At 42.1% G+C, this 21,466-nt stretch overlaps 1 protein-coding gene and 1 non-coding gene across 5 annotated transcripts in view; one reads left to right on the forward strand and one right to left on the reverse strand.

Annotated features, from left to right (window-relative positions):
- The first annotated feature begins 693 nt into the window (after window positions 1-693).
- On the forward strand, window positions 694-754 carry LOC123613355 (small nucleolar RNA SNORD44). Its single transcript, XR_006720726.2, has one exon. It is a non-coding gene; the product is annotated as a small nucleolar RNA SNORD44 (small nucleolar RNA).
- Window positions 755-10,784: 10,030 nt separating this feature from the next.
- LOC105083195 (putative ATP-dependent RNA helicase DDX60) overlaps window positions 10,785-21,466 on the reverse strand; it is a 71,394-nt gene continuing 60,712 nt past the window's right edge. For all 4 annotated transcript variants that reach the window (XM_074347725.1, XM_074347723.1, XM_074347724.1 and 1 more), the window contains 6 exons: window positions 21,200-21,321; window positions 19,298-19,445; window positions 17,872-18,014; window positions 13,908-14,059; window positions 12,638-12,700; window positions 10,785-11,283 (listed from right to left, as the gene is read on the reverse strand). In XM_074347725.1, coding sequence (XP_074203826.1) covers window positions 11,184-11,283; window positions 12,638-12,700; window positions 13,908-14,059; window positions 17,872-18,014; window positions 19,298-19,445; window positions 21,200-21,321 — 728 coding nt within the window. In that variant the 3' untranslated portion in view covers window positions 10,785-11,183. The remainder of the gene's footprint in view (window positions 11,284-12,637; window positions 12,701-13,907; window positions 14,060-17,871; window positions 18,015-19,297; window positions 19,446-21,199; window positions 21,322-21,466) is intronic.

The following is a 21,466-nucleotide window of genomic DNA, read 5'->3' on the forward strand; positions in this document are numbered from 1 at the left end:
GGAACATCTAGACAGAAAATCAGTAGGGAAATGAGTGAATTAACACCATAAAGCAACTAGACCTCACAGACATATTCAGGAGGCTACACCCAACATCAGCAAAATACACATTCTTCTTATAAGCAGATCAGACATTCTCCAGAAGAGACCATAAGTTAGGGCACAAAACAAGTTTCAATATATTTAAAAATGTAGAAGTCACACAATGTCTTTTCAGACCACAATGGAATGAAGCTAGAAATCATTTACAGAAGGAAAACTGGAAAACTGACAAATATTTGGAAATTAAATCACACATAAACAATGAGTCAAAGAAAAAACATCACAGGAAAATTAGAGAACAAAGACAAATGACAGTAAAAGCAAAATATACCAAAACCTATGGAATACAGAAAAAAATAGTGCTCAGAACGAATTTATACCAGTTACTCCCTAATCTGAAAAAGGTGGAAGATCTCAAATCAGCAGCTGACTCTTACACCTTAAGGGACTTGAAAGAGTGTGACCTAAAACCTAGGAGAAGGAAGGAAATCATAAAGATTAGTGTGATGGAAAATGAAATAAAGAATGGAAAAATGGTATCAGTGAAACACTAGTTGAATCTCAGAAAAGATCAGCAAACTGACAAATCTTTAGCTAGACTGACCAAGGGGGAAAAAAGATGGAAATAAATAAAATCAGAAATGAACATGGGCTGTGTGATGATAAGCAAATACTGAGTAAACACAAAGGTCTTAATTAGCTCTATCTGATCAGAAAAACAAAAAAAAAGGAAATGAACATGGAGACAGTTCTACCGATGCCACAGAAATAAAAAGGATGACAAGAGGTTACTATGAACAACTGACTCTAAACCAAACAGATAATTCAGATTAAATGGATAAATTCCAGGAAATACACATATTATGAAAACTGATTGAAAAATAGAAAACCTAATAAAACCCATACTAAATAAATAAATTGAGTCAGCTATCAAAAGCATCTCAACAAAGAAAAACCCAATCGGCTGGCTTCCCTGGTGAATTCTACCAAACATTTCAAGAGGAATTAACACCGATTTTTCTTCAGACTCTACCAAAAAATAGAAGAGGAAGAAATACTTTCTAACTCTTTCTATAAGGCCCGTTTTATCCTAATACCAATACCAGACTAAAAAATCAGAGGTAAAGAAACTACGGGCCAATATCCCTTACGAATATAGATGCAAAAATCCTCAACAAAATACCAGCAAACTGAGTCCAAACATTTATTTAAAGGGTTACACACTAGGACCCTGTGAGATTTATCCCAGGAACGATTCAACATTAGAAAATCAATCAATATAACACACCATATCAACAGAATAAAGGGGAAAAGCCACTAGATCACCTTTCATAAAGACAGGCAGCAAACTAGCAACATAAGGAAACTTACTCAACATGACAAAGGACATTTAGGAAAAGCTCACAGTGAACATCAAATTCCATGATAAAAGGCTGAAAGTTTTTTCCTTAATCAGGAACAAAACAAGGATGTCTGCTTTCACTGCTGCTATTCAGTATTTACTAGTAGTACTGGCCAGAGCTGTTAGGTAAGAAGAAAAAGGAGGCATTCAAATTGGGAAGGAAAAAGTAAAACTCTGTCTGTTCACAGATGATGTGATTCCCATGGGTCGAAAATGCTGAAGACTCCACAAAATAACTTAGTATCAGAGCTAATAAAGTTAGCAAAGTTATAGAGTACAAAATCAACACTCAAAAATCAGTAGAGTTTCTACACGAAAGCAAGGCACTTCCTGGAAAGAATATTATGGGGAAGGGTCTAGGTGTCAGAGCACATGTAAGAATAAAATACCTGGGAATAAATTTAACAAGGGAGGTCAAAGACATGCACACTGAAAACTACAATATTGCTGAAAGAAATTAAGGAAGACCTACAAAATGGAAAGACATCCTGTGTTTATGGATTGAAAGACTTAATATTGTTAAGATGCCAATACTACTCAAAGTCATCTACAGATTCATTGCAATTTCTATCGAAATTCTCACAGCCTTTTTTGCAGAAGTGGAAAAGATAATCCTCAAATGCATGTGGAATTACAAAGGACATTGAAAAGCCAGAACATACTGAATACAAAGAAAGTTGAAAGACCCACACATTTCACGAGCTACAGTTGTCAAAACAGCATAGTACTGGCAGGAGAACAGACATGTAGGTTAATGGTACAGAACTGAAAACTGAAATAAACTCACACACCTAGGGCCAGCTGAGCTATGGCAAGGTTAGGAAGAATTCAACAAGTGGCACTGGAACAACTGTGTACTCAGATGCACATGAATGAAGCCGGAACCTTATCTCACACCATATGCCAAAATTTATCAAAACGGATCAACAATCTACATACAGGAGCTAAAACTGGTAACATTCTTAGAAAAAAACATAGGGATAAAGCTTCACAACCATGAACTTAGGAAGGGATTCTTGGATACGACACCAAAAGCATGAGTAACAGAAGAAAAATTAGATAGGTTGAATTTCATCAAAAGTAAAAAAAAAAAAAAAAAAAAAAAAATTGTGCACCAAAGACATTATCAAGAAAATGAAAAATTAACATACAGATTAGGAGAAGATAATTTCAAGTCATGTATCTGATAAGGGTCTAGTAGCCAGAATATAGAAAGAACTTCAACTCAACAACAAAAAGGAAAACAACGTAAGTTTTAAATGGGTAAAGGACTTGAATAGACATTTCTCCAAAAAATATATACATCTCTTTCATAACATGAAAATACGCCCAACGTCTTTAGTGTTCAGGGAAATTAAATCAAAACCACTTCACACCCACTAGAATGGCTGTAATTTTTAAAAAGGAAAATAACAGGTGTGGTGGGGCTGCAGAGAAATGAGAACTCTCGAACACTGCTGGTGGTCAGGTAAAATGGTTCAGTTGTTGTGGAAAATATTTCAGTGGTTCTAAAATAGTTGAACAGAGTTACTATATGAGCCAGCAATTCTACCCATCAGTATGTACACAAGAGAACTGAAAACAGGGACTCAGACAAGTGCAAGTACAAGCACGTTCACCAAAAGAAGTAGCAACCCAACACCCATCACCTGGATAAGCTGTTTACATACAAACAGCAGAGTGAAATCCAGCTACAAAAAGGCGTCAGATACTGATGACGTTACAACATGGGTGAACCTTGTCCCGTGATATTAAATATCCAGACTAGATAAACCTGCAAGATGGAGAACAGAGACAGAGGATGAGGGGAGAGACGGGGCTCAGACTTCTGTGGGCTAATGAAAATGTTTAATAACCAGATAGAGGGGGTGGTTCCCCTTTATGAATGCAACAAATGTCACTGAACTGTTCACTTTAAAATGTTCAAGTGGGGAAAGGCAGTCTCTTCAATACATGTTTGAGCTTTGCAAATATTAAATACTCTATATTAAGATAGATTAAAAAAAAGCTTCTTCTGTATAGCACAGGGAACTGCACTTGATATCTTGTAATAATATTTAATAAAAAAATATGAAAATGAATATATGTATGTACATGTTAAAAATAAAACTGAAGTTAAATTCATTTCTGGAAAAAAAAAAAAGGAAGAAATATTGGTGCTGGGAAAATGGGACAGCCACATACAAAAGAGTGAAACCAGGCCACTCTTTCATGCCAAATACAGAAATAAATTCACAGTGGATTAAAGACTTACATGTAAGACCGGAGACCGTAACACTCCTAGAAGAGAAACCCAGGCAGCACACCCTTTGTTCAGTCTTGGTGACATTTACTTTGGGTCCGTCCTTCAGGCAAGGGAAACAAAAGCAAAAAGAAACAAATGAGACTTCACCAAAAGAGCCATGACACGGCAGGCAGGGCCGTCTGCTGGACGGAGAGCACATGGGCTGACTGTGTCTTCTTGCTGATCTTTGCTGATCTTGGGCTGCAACACACAACATTTCTGGCAGCTCTGCATCAGACAAATTTGTAGATGCCGCTTTTCTGACAGAATTTGCTCATTTTATGTCTTTGTCTCACACTTTCTTAATTCTCACAGAATTTCAACTCCTCCACTAACAAAGAGTATGGCTCACTGCAGGCTCAGGTGCTGGTTAGCATTTTTTAGCAATAAAATATTTTAAGTTAAGGTGTGTACATTGTTTTTTTAAGACGTAATGTTATTTCACACTTAGCAGACCATAGTACAGTGTAAATGCAACTTCTATATGCATTGGTAAACCAGAAAAGTATGTGACTTGCTTTATTATGATATTCATTTATTGCATTGGTCTGGAACCAAACCTGCAACAGCTCAGAGTTATGCCTGTATTTGCAAATGATATATCCAATAAGGGGCTAATATCCAAAATATTTTTAAAAACTCACACAACTTGATACAAAAAGAACAAACAATCTGATTAGAAAATAGGCAGAGTAAGTGAGCAGGCATTTTCCCAAAGACAAGCATAAGGCTGACCAGCACATGAAAAGATGCTCAATGCCACTGAACATCAGGAAAATAAAACTCAAAACCACTGTAAGATCCAATCCTCACACCTGTCAGAACGGCTGTCATCAACAAGACAAGAAACCGTAAGTGTTGGCGAGGGTGTGGGGGAAAGGGGGCCCTCACACACTGCTGGAGGGACTGGAAATCGGAGCAGACGCTGTGGAGAACAGCATCTGATGGGCACTTTTGTGTTTCCCTTTCTAGTAGGTCCCAAAAGGGAAAAGACCATCCAGTAGGGAAGCTATTCCATGTGGTTTTTAAAGCATTTAGATAAAAAGGAAGGAGATCCGGGGCCAAACGGTTGGTCTTGCAATGAGGAAAAGGCAAACTGTGTTGGAGGACACTGTCCACTCGCTCAGTTTGGCCAGATCACTTACGGTATAACACATGGACAGAAAGCAGACACCACGGCTCCGGAGCTGGGCTGATGGCAGGACCACAGAGGAAGGAGGGACAGCTGAGGGTGACCCACGCTGCCTCGCTCTCTCTCTGGTGCCAAGGTGGGGGGGAGGGGTGGCAGGGTGGCCCCAGGACACAGGGGGAAGCACAGGGGTGGTGGGTCCCCCACCTCTTGGATGTACGGGAGGCAGTGTGGAGACCTGGAGAACTCACTGCCACGTCACCCCGCCCCCCTCCAGGTGTCTATTCCCGTTTCTGAGGTGTCCGGGGCTTTCTGCTGCAGGAAGAAAGAGCCAGGAGGCACAGGGCTGCTCTGTCCTGGATTTTTAATTAAAAGGATGGAAGATTTGGACATGTTGGGGAAAGTCGGATTCTGTAGTTTTCACGTGAACCTGGGGCAAGAGAAAGCTTCTCCTCGTTGGCTTGCCACCCTGGTCCCCACGGCCACGTGTGCCCAGGTCAGGCAGCCTCCTGCCAGGTGCGTGAGACCTCCGTGGCTGGAGAATTTTCGGAAAGCCGGTTTCTGCTTCTCCCCATATTCTTTCTTGATCCTGTTTTATGTCCTCCTGCTGAACAAAGGCTCAGCCTGTCACCTGTGCAGATGCCACAAGTGGTCGAAGTCCCTCCTCAGTTCCGCACTTATTAGGGGAAGTGATGTCTCATCAGCGTGTATGATGTAAAACCAAATTAGCTCTTGTTACTTGTGTGGGCGTGCCGGGACGAAACCAAGTCTAACCTTGTATTAACAGACGGATCGATCGTGCCTGTCCCACACAGCCTCGTTGACGCTGGACGTGAAAACAAGGCTTTCCTGTACCCACTGCGGCTGGACGTGGTCTGGAAACCAAGGAATGCGGCTCTGGGGCTGCAGTGACTGCTGTCTGGACGCAGCTCTGAGCAGACACCTAGCCCCTGGGGAGGAACGCTCGCTCGTTCCCCGGCCCCAGCCAGCTTTGTGCTAGTTGGATGTGCAGTTAGTCAACACGGAGGCTGAAATAAAACTCAGTTTAACAAATGGTATCTTCAGCTGGCACTGCGGTTTATTTTGCTAGATTCCTATAATAAATGTTTCATGGCTCCATGTTTTTTCCCCAGAACCTTTGAGCCACAAGTGGTTAAAGTCACCCAGTCTGGTTTCTCACCTTGGTCTTCACAGCTGCCGACATTTTTCCATCAAAGAAACTGCCACACTAGTTTTAGGGCTTTATTATGGGATGAAATGGAGAACAGGAGACCTGAGGGAGCGTCTCCAGAGCAGGCTGCAAAGGGAGGGAGGGAGAGAGAGAGTGTGTGTGTGTGTGACCTTGAGGACAGGTCAACAGCGCTCACCAACCTGAGTAACAGAGAGAAAGGAGACTGAGAAAGAAATGAACAGAGTGTCAGGGACCTGTGAGGCCACCCACAAAAGCCGACACTCATTCCGCTGGAGTCTCAGAAGGAGAGGAGAAAGGGTGGGGCTCAAGAGATATGTAAAGAAATAATGGCTGAAAACGTCCCAAATTAAGCAACATGAACCCCCAGAGTGAAAAAGCTAAAAGAGCCCCAAATAAGAAAAAGAAAAATCAGGCAAAGAAAACATCATAATTAAACTTCTGAAAACTACAAAGTCTTGAAAGCAGAAACTGCCCACAGCCCACAGTGCCCCCCATACAGGTGCCAGGGGCCATCTCATCAGAAGCCACGGTGGCCGGAAGAAGTGGCACAATGTTTTTCAACAACTGAAATTTCCAAAAACCCATGAATCATAAATTCTACACCCAGTGAAAATATTCTTTGGGATGGAAGAGGAAATAAAAACTGTCTATCGAAGGAGAATGACCGGAATGGGTCAACAGCAAACCTACCCTCCAAGAACAGGAAAAGGAAATTCTCTAGCTGAAAGAAAAGGTTCACAAGAGAAAGTGTGAGCCTTCAGAAAGGGAAAAAGACACTCAATGAGTAAAAATAGGGGTAAATAGAATATTCTTCCCATGAGCTTATTAAATCATACTTAATGGTTGAAGTAAAAATGTTAACATCACCTGATGCGGTGCTCAGTGTATGTTGAGAAAACACTTAACAACGATTCCACTTAGAAAGTGGGAAGGGTAAAGGGGCCTGAGTAACAGTGTGGGTAAGACCTCGCCACCTGCAGACTGTGGTAAGTTACAATGTGTGTTGCAACCGCTAAGAAAACGGTACAGAGTGGTATATCAGTAAATCAACATGGAATCCAAACATTTTCAGGTAATTCACGGGAAGGCAAGAAAAGAGAAACAGAAGAAAAAGAAACAGAGGAAGCATGAATATTAACAGCTTATTTCTAACAGCTCAAACCTGGAAGCAACCCAGTAGTGCTTCAGTGGGCTGAACGGGGTAACAAACAGAGGGACGTCCAGACTGGAGAACACGACTCGGTCATAAAATAGCGCACTGTGGACAACATGCAAGAGCTTGGACTGGCCTCGAGGGAGTTACACTGACTGAAAAAAGCCAACCACACCGTAGGAGTCTATTTATATGGGTCTTGAAATGGTAACATCGCAGAAATAGAGAACAGCCGGTGGTGGCCAGGGGTTAGGGACAGGAGGGTTGGGCACACAGCACGAGGGGGTAGGGGGGTGGGTATGAGATCTGGTGGGAAGGAAAAAGGGGAACAGAAGACAGTGGGGGGAGACTGTGGTTATAAAAGGGCAGGAAGAGGGTTCTTTGTGCAATGGGACGGTTCTGTGTCTTGACTATGGTTGTGGGTACACTAACCTACACGTGCAACACAACTGCGCAGAACTAAATGCTCACACACAAATGAGAGCATGGGAAACCGACGAAATCTGAGCAACAGACTCCATTTCTATCGACTTCCTGGTTCTGATACTGCACTATATGCAAGCGCCTAGCATTTAGGAGACTGGGGAAAGGCCTCATGGGTCTCCCTATGTTATTTTTGAATTATCTCTTGTAATGGACACATAACTTACATAGAACATTAGTGCCAGGTCCACAATATGATGATTCACTGTAAGTTTATGTTGTGAAATGATCATCATGTTGTCTAGTTAGCATTCACCACCACACAGTTATAATTTTATTTTCCTGCAATATTTTAAGATTTACTCTCTCAGAAACTTTCAAATACAGCTGACCCTTGAACAACACGGGTTTGAACTGCACAGGTCCACTTATACTTGGATTTTTTTTTGATAAATATACAGTTGTTCCTCCAAATCCTCAGGTGCTAAATCCACAGATTCAACCAACCAGGGTACATGTGCTCTGCTTACTCCCTGCACTTGGCTGGATCTGCAGATGCAGGATCCCTGGAAACAGACAGCCCACTCCGGGACTTGGGCATCCGTGGATTCTGGTGTCTGCAGAGGGTCCTGGAACCAACCCCCTGGAGATTCCAAGGGACAAGTGTGTACAACACAGTATTATTTACTATAGTCACCATGCTGTACATTACATCACAAGACTTATTTAGAACTGAAAGTTTGTACCTTTTGACCCACTTCGCCTGTTTTTGTCCACCCCCTACCTCCTGCCTATGGTAACTACCAATCTCTTCTCTGTATGAGTTCATTTTTTGTTTGTTTAGATTCTACATGAGCTCATACGGTCTTTTGTCTTTATCTGATTTATTTCACTTAGCATAATGCCCTCAAGGTCCATCCACGTTGTCACTAATGGCAAAACTTCATTCTTTTTTATGGCTGAATTTTACATATGTACATAACATTTTATCTATTCGTCCATCAGTGGACACTGGTTGATCTGTGCCTTGGCTATTGGTAACATCTATTCATCCCTCGGGAAACACTGGTTGTTTTGTCTTGGCTGCTGTAAATGATGCTGCGTTGAACATGGAGGTGCAGATATTTTTCCAAGTTAGTGTTTCCATTTCCTTCAGATAAAAACCCTCAAGTGGGTCACATAGTCGCTTTATTTTTAATTTTTGGAGGAATCTACATACTATTTTCCACAGGGGCTGCACCAATTTACATTCCAGCTAACAGTGCACGAGGGCTCCCTTTCCTCCACACCCTCTCCAGCACTTGCTACCTCTTGTCTTCCATGGACAGCCACTCTGGCTGGTGTCAGGTGATGTCTCACTGTGGTTTAGATTTGCATTTCCCTGATGATTAGCAATGCTAAGCATCTTTTCGTGGGCTTTTTTTGGGGGGGGGCCATTTGTATGTCTTTTGAGAAAATTTCTATTCAGATCCTCTGCCCATTTTTCAATTGAGTATTTGGGGGTTTGGGGGATTGAGTTGTATGAGTTCTTTATTTTGGTTATTCACCCCTGAGCAGATGCACGGTCTGCAAACACCTCCCATTCTGCAGGCCGCCTTTTCATTCTGACGGTTTCCTTTGTTGTGCAGAAGCTTTTTAGTTTGATGTCATCCCTTTCGTTGATTTTACTTTTGTTGCTTTTGCTTTTGTCAGATTCAATAAATCATTAACAAAACCTGTGTCAAGGAGCCTTACCCTTAGTTTTCCTCTAGGAGTTTTAAGATTTCAGGTCTTATGTTCACATTTTTAATTCACTTTAAGTTACTTTTTATGTAGGATAACGGTCAGTCTTATTCTTTTGCCTGTGGCTGTCCAGTTTTCCCAACACCATTTACTGAAGAGACTGTCCCTTCATATTGCATATTCTGGCCTCCTTTGTTGTAAATTAACTGACCACACATGCATAGGTTTATTATTTCTCTTAATACCATATGAACCCACAATTTTCTCTAAATAAAAACTTTTGATAAATGGGTCTTCCAGAAAACCGTTCATAAGCCCAATGCAAATACGATTTTCCCTCTTTTGGGGAAAAAGATGGGAATAAATTATTGTGGTAATAATGATTTTCCAGTAAATCACAGCAGAGTCTCTGTACATATTTCTCAAGGAAAAATTCCACATGATCACAACTGGAGCAGAAAATGCTTCCAGAGCCTGTGCAAACTCACTCTTCGTAAGTTGTTAACAGTTACTCTTTAAAGTTGTTGCTAAAAATCAAAAAGGAAGCTGCCCATTAGACACACCTCAAAGAGGTCAGGTGTAACTTCCTCTTTTAAAAGAGCATCAGGTTGCAAGAAATAATCTTATTCTCCTCCTAAAAGTCAGGGACTCAGATTGGCTCAGTCAGATGTGAAAAGAAGAAACTTCACGTCCCCATCAGATTTACGAAGCTACAAGGGGTGGAGACCCATGTAATAATAGATGAATACTGTGTATCACTGTCTGAAACAGAGATAAAGGGGCAGCAGAGGCCACATCGGTTTCCAGGTGTCTTCGTGCTCAGAAATTCTTATGGGGCATGTTATCAGTTTAGCCCAAAGAAAGCAGGGACCCCTTATGTGGCACACACAATGCTGGGGAGACAGAATATTCCTCCATCTCCAGATAAAATGAACCACAGGTGTTTTCCAAGTTGATGCAATCTGTGTAGAAATAATGCCACACAAGGGGCCATCTGTCATAAGACATCAGGACAGCAGGAGACAGCAGACTTCCAGCTCGGAGGACGAAATGCTCTGTTCAAATTTAGGGTCTAAAATAGGTTCTAGAACTATAATCCAAGGTGAGGCTGGGAGGAACAGTGATTATACATAAGCCACGTTACATAAAATGCAAACACGTGTAAATGGACTGAAAGATGCATAGATTTAACACGAAGAGGCCAATGGTAAATAAGACTAAACCTCTTTTTGTTTGTGGTTCTTCAGTCACTTACATACAATTAAAATCAAGCTAAAACATCAGTTATGTTTCACTATAAAGCATCACAGAATTTATGCCTAAAGTCTCATTGCGTTTTATAAAAAGGAGTTTCATTCACTGGCAGGTGCTCTCCTAACAGCCATGTATCTAAGTCACGCCATCACATGTAAATTAATCAGAGAGTCACATTTCAACTTCAGGGCACTGTAATTATTTATTCTAATCTTAACAGAATTTTTACAAATTACAGCGAGAAAAGAAATGCTGAGAATGTAAGACCAGCTTAGGCCTCACAGAGCAAAACTGGTTCTTCCACCACAAGCAAAATCCTCATGTTTCTCAGTCGATCACATGCCAGCCAAGCCGTGAGCATCATCACTAAGCTGTGCAGAGAAGCCGAGATCCAGAGACAGGAAACAGTTCATCCCAGGGGCCCAGGAGAAAGCACGGCAGGGCAGTCACAGCCCCAGCTCAAAGCCTCACTCTCCCTACTCCATCCTGCACACGTTCCTAACAAGATGCATCAGAATCAGAAATTATGACTTGAAAAACGTCCATGGCCGTCCTCCAAGTGGCCTGGGTAAGACTTTGTTTTCAGATTTTTTTAAATTTTTCAAAAAAGGTTTCACTCAGCTGCTCAAATGCTAAGACCACGTTGTCCTCTTCATTTCCACACAGTTCCCGCAAAGAGATGCTGGAAATGGAAATACAGGGACAGGTAAAAAGTGCCCATGCTGCTGAGACTCAGGGCCAGAAGAGCTCTCCCCGGGGAGGCAGAGTGAAGTAAACCCCACTAGATGATGAAAGACTGACAAGGAGCATATGTATCTCAGAACCCTGTACGTCCATCCACACAGACGTGCATACGTGCACACAGGCATGTACACACACGCATACATGCACGTGTGCATGCAGACATATGTATATGCATGCACCCACACACACACGTACACCCACAGGCAACTACCTCTACAAAAAAGCAAAATAATCCTCCCGTGACCTAGAGATGTGAGCAAATACAGAACACGGGGTGTGGTGAATAGAGTAACGGTCCTCCAAAGGGGTCCACATCCTAATCCCTAGACATGCAGAAACTGGTGGGTCACATGGAGAGTCAGGGCTGCTAATGCGAGTGAAGTTCTAATCAGCTGAGCTCGAGACGGAGATTAACCCGGAGGGCCCAGCTGGTCCACTGTTGTCACAAAGGACATCCTAAGTGGAAGAGGGAGGTGGAAGGGGTGACGTCAGAGGGGCCTGACGTGAGCCTCTGCCCCCAGTGCTGCTTTGAGGGCAGAAGGGGCCTAGATCAAAGCTTCTAGAAGCTGGAAAAGACAAACAGACTGTCCCAGAGCCTCTGTCATGCAGCCTTGACACCCTTGCTTTCACCCAGGGAGACCCCTTTTAGACATGAGACCTCAGGATCGGTAGGGTCATGAAGCTGTGCTGGTTTAGATACATGTGTGATCACCAGTTACAGCTGCGTAAGAAACTGAAGTGAGGGTGACAAGAATGGAGAGAGGAAATCCAAGAAAGGGCAGTCTGGCTGGGCTGGTCAGGGACTAGGGACACTGCATCAGGCTCTGTCATTAGCCTGAGGCCCAGCATCTCCCTGGTGTCCTCACGGACCCACAGATGTAACATGACATACACGTTCCCACTCACTGTTCCCGGCTCTCAGCCCCCACACATTCTCCTCACCCCCCGCGTCGCCTGTGTGTCATTAACTATAACAGGAACCTGGGATGCGGAGCTGAGGCTGCCAGGGTCTAGGGGTTCTTGAGGCTTTGAGCTTTGATGCCTGTTGGTGCCACGTGTCTGGGCTGAGGCTCTGGGCTGGGTGAAACTTAATTTCGAGTGGACTCTGGAATTAGTTCTATTATAGAAACAATGCAACAGTGTTGAGGAAAACTTCTGCAAAGTCCTTGGGGAGCTGAAATGTTTGGCACCTAAGAGGCTCAGTGGCCCCTGGAAGTACGAGCTCAACATTTTTCAGGTTACCATTAACGTATCGGAATATCTGAACTCAGTATTTAAAATGCATCACACACCTGATAGACTGAATGGTGAGGGCAAAGTCCTTCAACAACTGATAGGCAGCTCCTTCGTTTATCCTAAACAAAACAACATTTTGAAAATTAATGCTATAAAAAATCACGGAATCTCTCATTTCATATTGAAAAGTTGGGTTTGTCAATAACAGATAACTTGTCAGTCAAGATGTATTGACCAAAATACTTTCTGCCACAGACTCCCAGACGATGACCTAATCCGTGGGAAGGAGGGTTGTGAACTCAAGAGTCATGAGTACCACAGCACAGCTCATCCAAGAACACGGGAGGCTGACCTCGGGAGAAAACCCAAGTGGAAAAGATAACATCAGGAGAGTGAATGGGGCCAGTGAGTCAGAGAAGAACCCAGTGGATTACTCACTGGTGTCACAACTTTATTCACAATAATGAGTCACACTTTCAAAAATGATCAACATTTCTCAAGAGGGCAGAAGTTTTAAATACTTGAGTTCAACAGAGATTGTTCCAAATTTTATGTCAAATGCACTTTTAATTTCTGATGGTGTAACAGAATGTCCCCCCACCACACACATCAAGGTGCTTGGTGGCTGGGCCAATTCCTCCACTCCCAGTAAGTCCCAGAGGGTCTACCCCTGAATACAGTTTCTGAAAATGGTTTCCCTGCCAAAGAGTTAAAACAACTGCCATGTTCTCAGTCCTCAGACATGTGAATTATATTTTTTATGTACTTTTCTCAGTTAACAGGGAGCACAGCAGTATTTATTAGTTACGAGGTTTTGAAATATTTAATAATGAATAAGTAGGACAGTAATAAATAAAAATACATCTGTTGGGATGTGTGAATGTTTCTGTTTGTGGCATACAGCTTTATGTCAAGTGAGTCAGCCTAAGTCCCAAGAGTCTGCTGGTCAACCACAAATAACAATACCACCAAATGTACTATTTTCTCCTGCCATTAGTCCGTGAGAAAAAATTCTAGTATATTCAGCATGATGAACCTATGCTTGAAATTGTGAAAAGGCTTTGGCCTAAAATTCATTGAGCTCATTCATGAGATATAAGAAGACATGGAGATGGAGAGGGATATATAAATAGAAACAGAGGCAGAGGTGGGAATGACAGGTGGAGGCAGAGGTGGTGGAGATGGAGATGAAAGAAACAGACGCAGATGTGGACATGGATGTGGAAAGACATGGAGACAGAGGGAGAGGTGGCAATGAGAGAAGCAGGGGCAGCAGTGGAGGTGGAGACAGGGACAGAGACAGAGGGACAGAGAGGTGAAACACACCTGTTGTCTTGGACTAGTCCCAACAAGGAACCGTGCTTGTAGAAATCAAGTGCATAAGCATTGAGCGGCATCCTCCTTCCTTGGTTATCAAGTCTCTGGGGCCACAGCACAGGAGCCGAGATATTACTGATACCGATTGTGCACTGAGTGACCTGAAGAAATAAGATCTTCTTAATTTGTCATTTATGTGTAAAGAATGTTTATGATTTCTTACACTGTGCTTTGTGGTCACGTCCTTCACAGTGAAGGGAGAGGGTGTCTTTCAGACGCAGTGCGCTGGTGCCTTTCCAAGCAAGACTACGGGTGGTTGGCTCCACCTACGAACATCACTCTCACAACACATGGATGAAAACTTCCACCATCCAGCCCTTAGAATAAAGCAAGACTCACCAGGAAAGAAAAGCTACTTGAAAATTTTTACCTTAACCTAATTGGTGAAGGCAGTATCTCTGTAAGTGGGCCTTCAGGGAGCTGGTGCGGCCTATGTTTCCATAGAAGGGACCCGCTGATCTGAACAATGGCAACACTTCTACAGCCCAAGGGCCAGAATGCAAGGGGAGGGTGGGAAGATGCAGGGAAAGGAGGAGAAAAATAAGAAGAGGAAGAACGCATCAGTAGCTCTCCACATCTGCGCATTTCTTGGAAACTATCCAGGGTCGAGAACTCCAGACACAGCCAGGAGAGTGCACAGGGGGCAGAACGAGGACTGTCTAAATGCCTTGGGAGTCACTTAGAAAGTTAGTATTATTAAAAGTGCTTGGAGCATTCTTACTCCATTATGGTCCAGAAAATCGCTTTGACCCCAAAAACCCAGAAGATTCACACTCACAGGAAACTGATGCCCAAGTGTCCCAGACCTCCCTGGTGACCCTGTGAGCAACAGTCAAGATGAGAAACAGACAGAGATCTTCACCAGGAGGAGAACAGAGCAGCAGGTGGTTTTACATTCACACTGCGAACACCATGAAGTAGTGCAAACAGAATAGAGCTTCAGGTCACAACATGGATGCGTCTCACGGCACAGTGCCAACTGCAAAAAAAGCACCTTCCAGGCGACCACAGTAAGTGTTCCTTCACTTTCTGTAAAATTCAAAAGCAGCAAAAATAAAAAGTGATTTTGGAATAGGACATTTTAAAAGGAGCATGAAAAACACCGAGTTTAGGGTAGTTGCTATCCTGGAGAATGAAACAGAGGAGGAGCACACGAGTCCCGAGTCCGTGGCTGTTCACCACAGTTTGTTTTGGTTTTGGTTTAATTTTTTTGATTGAAGTCTAGTCAGTTTACAATGTTGTGTCAATTCCTGGTGTACAGCATCACATTTCAGTCATACATATACCCACATATATTCTGTTCCCGGCAGTGTGACGCTTTGTGGCTTTTCTACACACCATTTAAAGATGTGCACATACAGGGGAAGGGGAAGGCAGAGCTCAGAGCACGTGCCTAGTAATCACAAGGTCCTGGGTTCAATCCCCAGTATCACCATTAAACCAAATAAATAAATAAACCTAATTCCATCCGCAAAAACGATGTGCATGTGTGCATATTTGGTACTGCACTAAAACGTGACAAACAATAAAGGCCAGGTTTGAAGGCTTACACTAGTAAATCTGTACCAAGTGAGCTGGGAGAGGCAAAGGGCATGAGACACTCTGGAAACATTCCCTGCTGCGAGACACTTCCCAGTGGGTGCAGTAGGAAGGACCCTTCTGAGCACACCGCCAGCAGCAACTGGGGGTCCAACTCAGCTCCTGTCCTGTCCTTCGCTGTCTCCTAATGGATGGTGACCACATGGGGGTAAGACACAGACATTACATCCCATGAGAACTGTCTGCGTCCCTCTAAACCCCAGGGAAGACCTTGAATGTGGAAAGGAAGCAAAAGTGAATGGCACATCCTGTCCCTCAGCCAGACTCACTGTATAACAGAGAGAAGGGAAATGATCCAACTTAACTAGTAATATGATGTCTTTTTCAATGTGGTTGGCTACAAACCTCTTACATGAGTAATTAATTGTAATCATACACACAAACTACGGGGGCGGGGGGAGCTTCATAAAAGTACTGCTCTTGTAAACTAAAGTGCAGTCCTTTATTACTACTTTGCCAGAATTCCACATTCTTCAAGGGCGGTTTATTACAAGGCACCAAACCAACGGGGATAAAGACCTACGCAGCCAGCTCCAGAGGGCTTCACACAGGATCTGAATGCTGGTCTCCAGTTTGTTTCTAAACCATGCACCTTATCAGTTAAAAAAAAAAAACAAAAAACAAAAAAAAAAAAACCTCCCTTTCTCACCTCTTGTTTCATGAATGCTTTTTTCTCATTTTATAAAACAAAGTGTCTCCCCTAACTTACTATGATACATTTCCTTGGGGTTTGAAAACGTGCTGAGTAGCAACAAAGGACAAGCTTGCTTTCTTACTGAGAAAGTGGATGGCTTTAAAGACTGTTTCAAACAATCTTTAAAAATTAGGCAGTTTCCAACTACTTGTATTCAACAAAATTGAAGGTGAATCTAATCAAGTTGTTAATTAAGAGAAGATTAAAATATATCTTTACAATCAATTGCTAGGTGATTTGGGGCATATAGCTCATAAGGCATTAGAAGAATTTTTTATTACTGTTATAACGACAATTACTCCATTCTCAGCTACTGAACTATTTGAATAAAGTTTCTCAGAATCTGAATTAAGATTTGATGCTGGAATTCTGTTTCATTCTGAAAACAAGTAAATATTCATCCACAGTTACACGGACTAATTAAAAAAGAAACGGCCTCATTCATCTCATTAATATACACCTTTTCAATACAGTATTAACATTACTTCTAGTAATTACTTCTCCAAATTTGTATTATACTTATGTTTCTGTGGCCAACTGAAAATAAGTATTACATTGAAACTGTATTCTACTTAAGTTAAGAAATATAAATGGTATAGTAACTTCATGTTTAAAAATTTGTTACATTAAGGTAAAAAATATGGGGGAATGCAGAATCTAAACATAAGAGAAAATTTAATTAAATCATTAAATTTTATTCTGGACTGTTTTTTTCATGTGTGTGTGTGTGTGTGTGTGTGTGTGTGTGTGTGTGTGTGTGTGTGTGTAGAAAAGGGAGCCCTCATACACCGTTGGTGGGAATGTAAATTGGTGCAGCCACTATGGAGAAGAGTATGGAGGTTTCTCAAAAACCCAAAAACAGAACCACCATTGACTGTTTTTAACTTGCAAGTTATGGGTGTTAAAACACTTTAGTATTTATATTCCATTTTATCCATTTAAAAGAATGATGCAATGCTATTATTTTAACACGTCAACATTTATCTGAAGATGGAACCCAAATCATCTGAAACTGTTTAAATACATGATAAAAGTATGTGTGTCTATTTAAAATTCACAAGGGTCCATATAACTTTTCAAAACTCCTTCCAGTGACACTGGATTATTTTACGTGGCAGAGGACTATCTGCTTCTGGAATAGAATGGAGCTGAGACACTGTAACATCAAATGTGACATAACTTATTTTCTTTCTCAGATTTTGAATTAAAGTATAAATTAAATTTCTACAAGTCTATTCCAACATTCGAATGGATTATCCAGCATATCTGAAATGTATCTGGTTCTTTATACTCCATTTCTGACATCTGAGATCCAGAATATATGGGATTCACAGCACCTACAGCAAGACTGGGAAGCCTGAAGGTCATTTAACGTGCTCTTTTCACAGCAAACCCGTGTCAGTCTCCAGAGAAGTGCTGGTCCTGGATTTCTGTGTAATGGGGCAGGGGTCCTCAGGCCAGAATGAGAAACAAATCGCGCCACTTCCTGGATATTTCTGTTGCTACACCTGGATTTTTTTTTTTCAATTTGGAGAATTTGAAGCCCTTGCTAAACTGCCTACAGCTATACATCCAATTCTTTCGTGAGACTTTTATTTATAAGCCCCATTTTCCACTTACATGGTCCGGAGTTTCTGGATGGAGCAAATCAGCATCAGAGTTCCCAGAGAGACAAGCAAATGGAGAAACGGCTCTTCTCCCTTCCTTGCAGCTCAGCAGGTGAGACACGAGCTGGGAGTCCTCGCACTCTTTACCTGTGAAATCTGACCACAAGAGATTGGATAGATCAGCTTTTAAAATTCAGCCAAACTACCAGGCTTGATGCACCTGCTCTACACCATACTGCTGGGGGGGACAGTCGACTTCCCAGGGCCGACGTCGTATGAAGACCAAACAAGACTGACCACAGTGACTGACACATGTTGGCACATTCAGTAAATGTTAGCTACTAATGTCCTTATCAGTATCATAGAATTTTTTTGATCAACAGGTAATTAAAGGCTAAATTTAAATTCTTGCCCTTTCAGCCCAGAACTGTTGTTATCACCTTGGTACCTTCTCCCACCTGACTTAGGTTTGACCTCAGAATCTTTCTAGACAGGGTGATTCAGGCAGCCACCATCAGCAGCTTTGTAAACAGTGTATGAGAAGACCTATTTTTTTCCATTTCCAGTTTCATGAAGCACCAGATGGTGCATCAAAGTCAGCTCTGCTTTGTGACAGAGGCTACATCCACACACTCCTGTGCTGCCTCCTCCGGGAAGCCCACTGCTATCGTCTGCTTTTGAACATGCTGCTTCCCCCACCTTAATGTTGCCCAGGGAGCTACAAGTCCGCTTCCCTGACTTTTTCCAATGGTGAATGTGACACTGAAATGAAACCAGGAAATTACTACCCACAGTTCTACCCTCTCCCTGTATCCCCATCCCTTTCTCCTTACTTTCCCCTGGGAGAGTTCCACCCAGCAGATCATGAAAAATAAGAACAAAGATTAACAGTGTTTACTGTGGGCTGGGGGGCTGTTTCCAGTCACATGCATTAACTCGGTGACTTAAAGCTCACCTAAGCCAGGGGGATGACGTTACTCTCTCTTACTATCTGCGGAGAAAACTGAGGTGTGAATATGGGGTCACTGGCCTGAGGCCTCACTGCTAACTTGTAGCTAAGCCGGAGTTTGGACCAAGTAATCTGCAGAGTTGACGTCCAAGACCACCAAGCAGAGTGCCTCCCAAGAAAGAAGTGGCAGGAGAGTCTCCAGTGTCTCCTCCTCCCACGGGCACTTACTCCATTTTCCAGGCTTGAACCAAAGGCAACCTTTAATTAAGACGGCTTATAAATGACTCTATTCAATTTCATTCTCCATTGTCCTTTATTTAACTTCTAATAATCATACCTGTTTTTTCTTGAGAAAGCAGAAGGGATGGATCCCCTTGTCCTCAGGTGGACTGAGCTTTCCAGGGCTCTGCTCTTCATCTGGGATCGAACAGTCTAAGGCAAGATGATTCAGTCTCTAAATTGTTCCACAGCAGAGCTAAGACCCACTTACCTATTTTTGACAATGGGAGCTGATGTTCCTGTTTCATGTCCGCCAATTTGGAAACAACCAGCAGGAAGGAGGCAAAGCCCTTGGTGACGTTCACGTTATACTCATCCAGGGCAGCCTTAAAGTCCTCGGGGAGATCCTCCAGGAACACCTGCATCGGCAAGGAGATCATCAAGACGAAACAAAACTGAAGGCCCAGTATTTTTTTCAGAGAGCTCTACAAACCTTCCTTGAAAACTGGAAGTTTGGAAGAAGGGCAAACAACAGCGCAATATAATCCTACAGTTATCCATCTATTCAGTAACGTAACTATTTCATTCTTTCATCTGTGAAACTAACTTGAAACTCATTCTTCTGTTTCTGTGTATGTTATAAAAACCAATACCTCTACTTGTAAATATTTGCTTTTGTGCTACTTAGTGAAAACAATCTTTTAAATAGAAGGATGCCCTCAAATGACAGTGGACTTGGGAATATTTCAAAGAATCTAGTGGCATGTCTGGGGAGCAGCAACCACAGAAAGCCCCTCTGAGCCTGGAATGCACCTCACCTGATTGTGAGGGTTTTAAACTCACACTGGATTTGTCTTGCTAATATTTTCTGATTATTCTTCCATCTACAGTCATGGAAGAGGCACATCTCTAATTTTTTCATGATGTCCTTGTCACGTTCTGATGTTAACTTTAGGCTTTGCTTTCTCTTTTGGTATTCCCTAGAAGAGTCTGTGAAAACCTGGTGTTATTACCATACACTGCACATAAAAATAAACTCAAAATGGATTCAAGACTTAAATGTAAGACCTGAAACTGTAAAATTCCTAAGAGAAAATATAGCAACATTGATTTTGGCCGTAATTCTGTTAACGTGACACCAAAAGCACAGACAACGCAAGTGAAAACACAAGGGGGACGACATCAAACTGAAACCTTCTGCACAGCACAGGGAATAATCAACAAGGTGAAAAGGCACTGCTGGAATGGGAGAAGATACTTCTAAACCATCTACCTGCTAAGGAGATAAGACACAGAAGAATCTAGTACAGCCCAACAGCCAAAAAAGGGGGCAAAGGACTTGAACAGACATCTCCTCAAAGAAGGCACCCCAGTCCCCGTCACGTATGTTAGAAGGTGCTCCACACTAATCATCCCTCACCCTCAGGGAGACGCAGCTCAGAACCAGAGTGAGGCGCCACCTCACACCTGCCAGAAGGGCCGTCACCAAAAGACCAGAGGTTACAAGGGAGGAAGAAAACTCGGGTAACAGAGGATTTGTCTTTCTCTGCCTTCTTTTTGTTCTTCTTAGCCACCTTTTACGAAGATCACCTGGTACAACCAGCCCGCCCCACTCTCTCAGATTCCAGTGAAACACGTAAGTCATCGTGTTTGATGCTGATTCAGTGACAGGGAATCGTGATCGCAGAAAGTGTCGCAAATACAATTGGATGAGTTGCTCTGTGTGTGTCAAGTGGTAACTTCCTAGGTGCCTATTCTAGTATTTTTTTCAGTGAGGACATCACGGTTCACAACATACACTTCCTGTCTGAAGCCCTACCTCAAGGTAAAAAGATCCTAAAAGAACCACATAGTCAATGAGAACTATTAGTTCATTTCATGTATAATTACCTACATTTTTTCTTTAGCCACTGACTGCTATACTTCTATACAATCATATGGAAAACAAGATCAAATTTTTTATCCCATTCTCCTCAAAGCGTTTAATCTTTGGATAGATTTATAGAGACGTGAATTACAGATTAAATTGATTACACTGATTACAGAACGAACAAACTGTTACCCTACAAAACAAATGAATCCTATATTAATAAAATTCTGCTGCTGAATCATTTATGGTAGGATCTATTTAATTATCTTAATTATTTAACATTAACAGGACCATAAATTTTACCTTTGATTGATAAAACTTGAGATTTGCATCTTGGAACTTTGCTGGAATATATCTTCTTCCAAACAGATGTGCCAAGACTAATACTAGCCTTTCCATAACATCTTGAGAAAAACATTTTGAGCCTATACAGAACAAAGTGACTTGTTATATAAACATAAAAAGTGGATTAATCCCATTTTTAATGCTTAAATTGAATGTTATATTGCACTTTATTTCATAGAAACTAGAAATGTGTAACAAATACAGCAACTAAGGAATCTCTAAGGA

The sequence above is a fragment of the Camelus bactrianus genome, chromosome 19 (genome assembly GCF_048773025.1).
Source record: "Camelus bactrianus isolate YW-2024 breed Bactrian camel chromosome 19, ASM4877302v1, whole genome shotgun sequence".
In the NCBI taxonomy this organism is placed as follows: Eukaryota; Metazoa; Chordata; class Mammalia; order Artiodactyla; family Camelidae; genus Camelus; species Camelus bactrianus.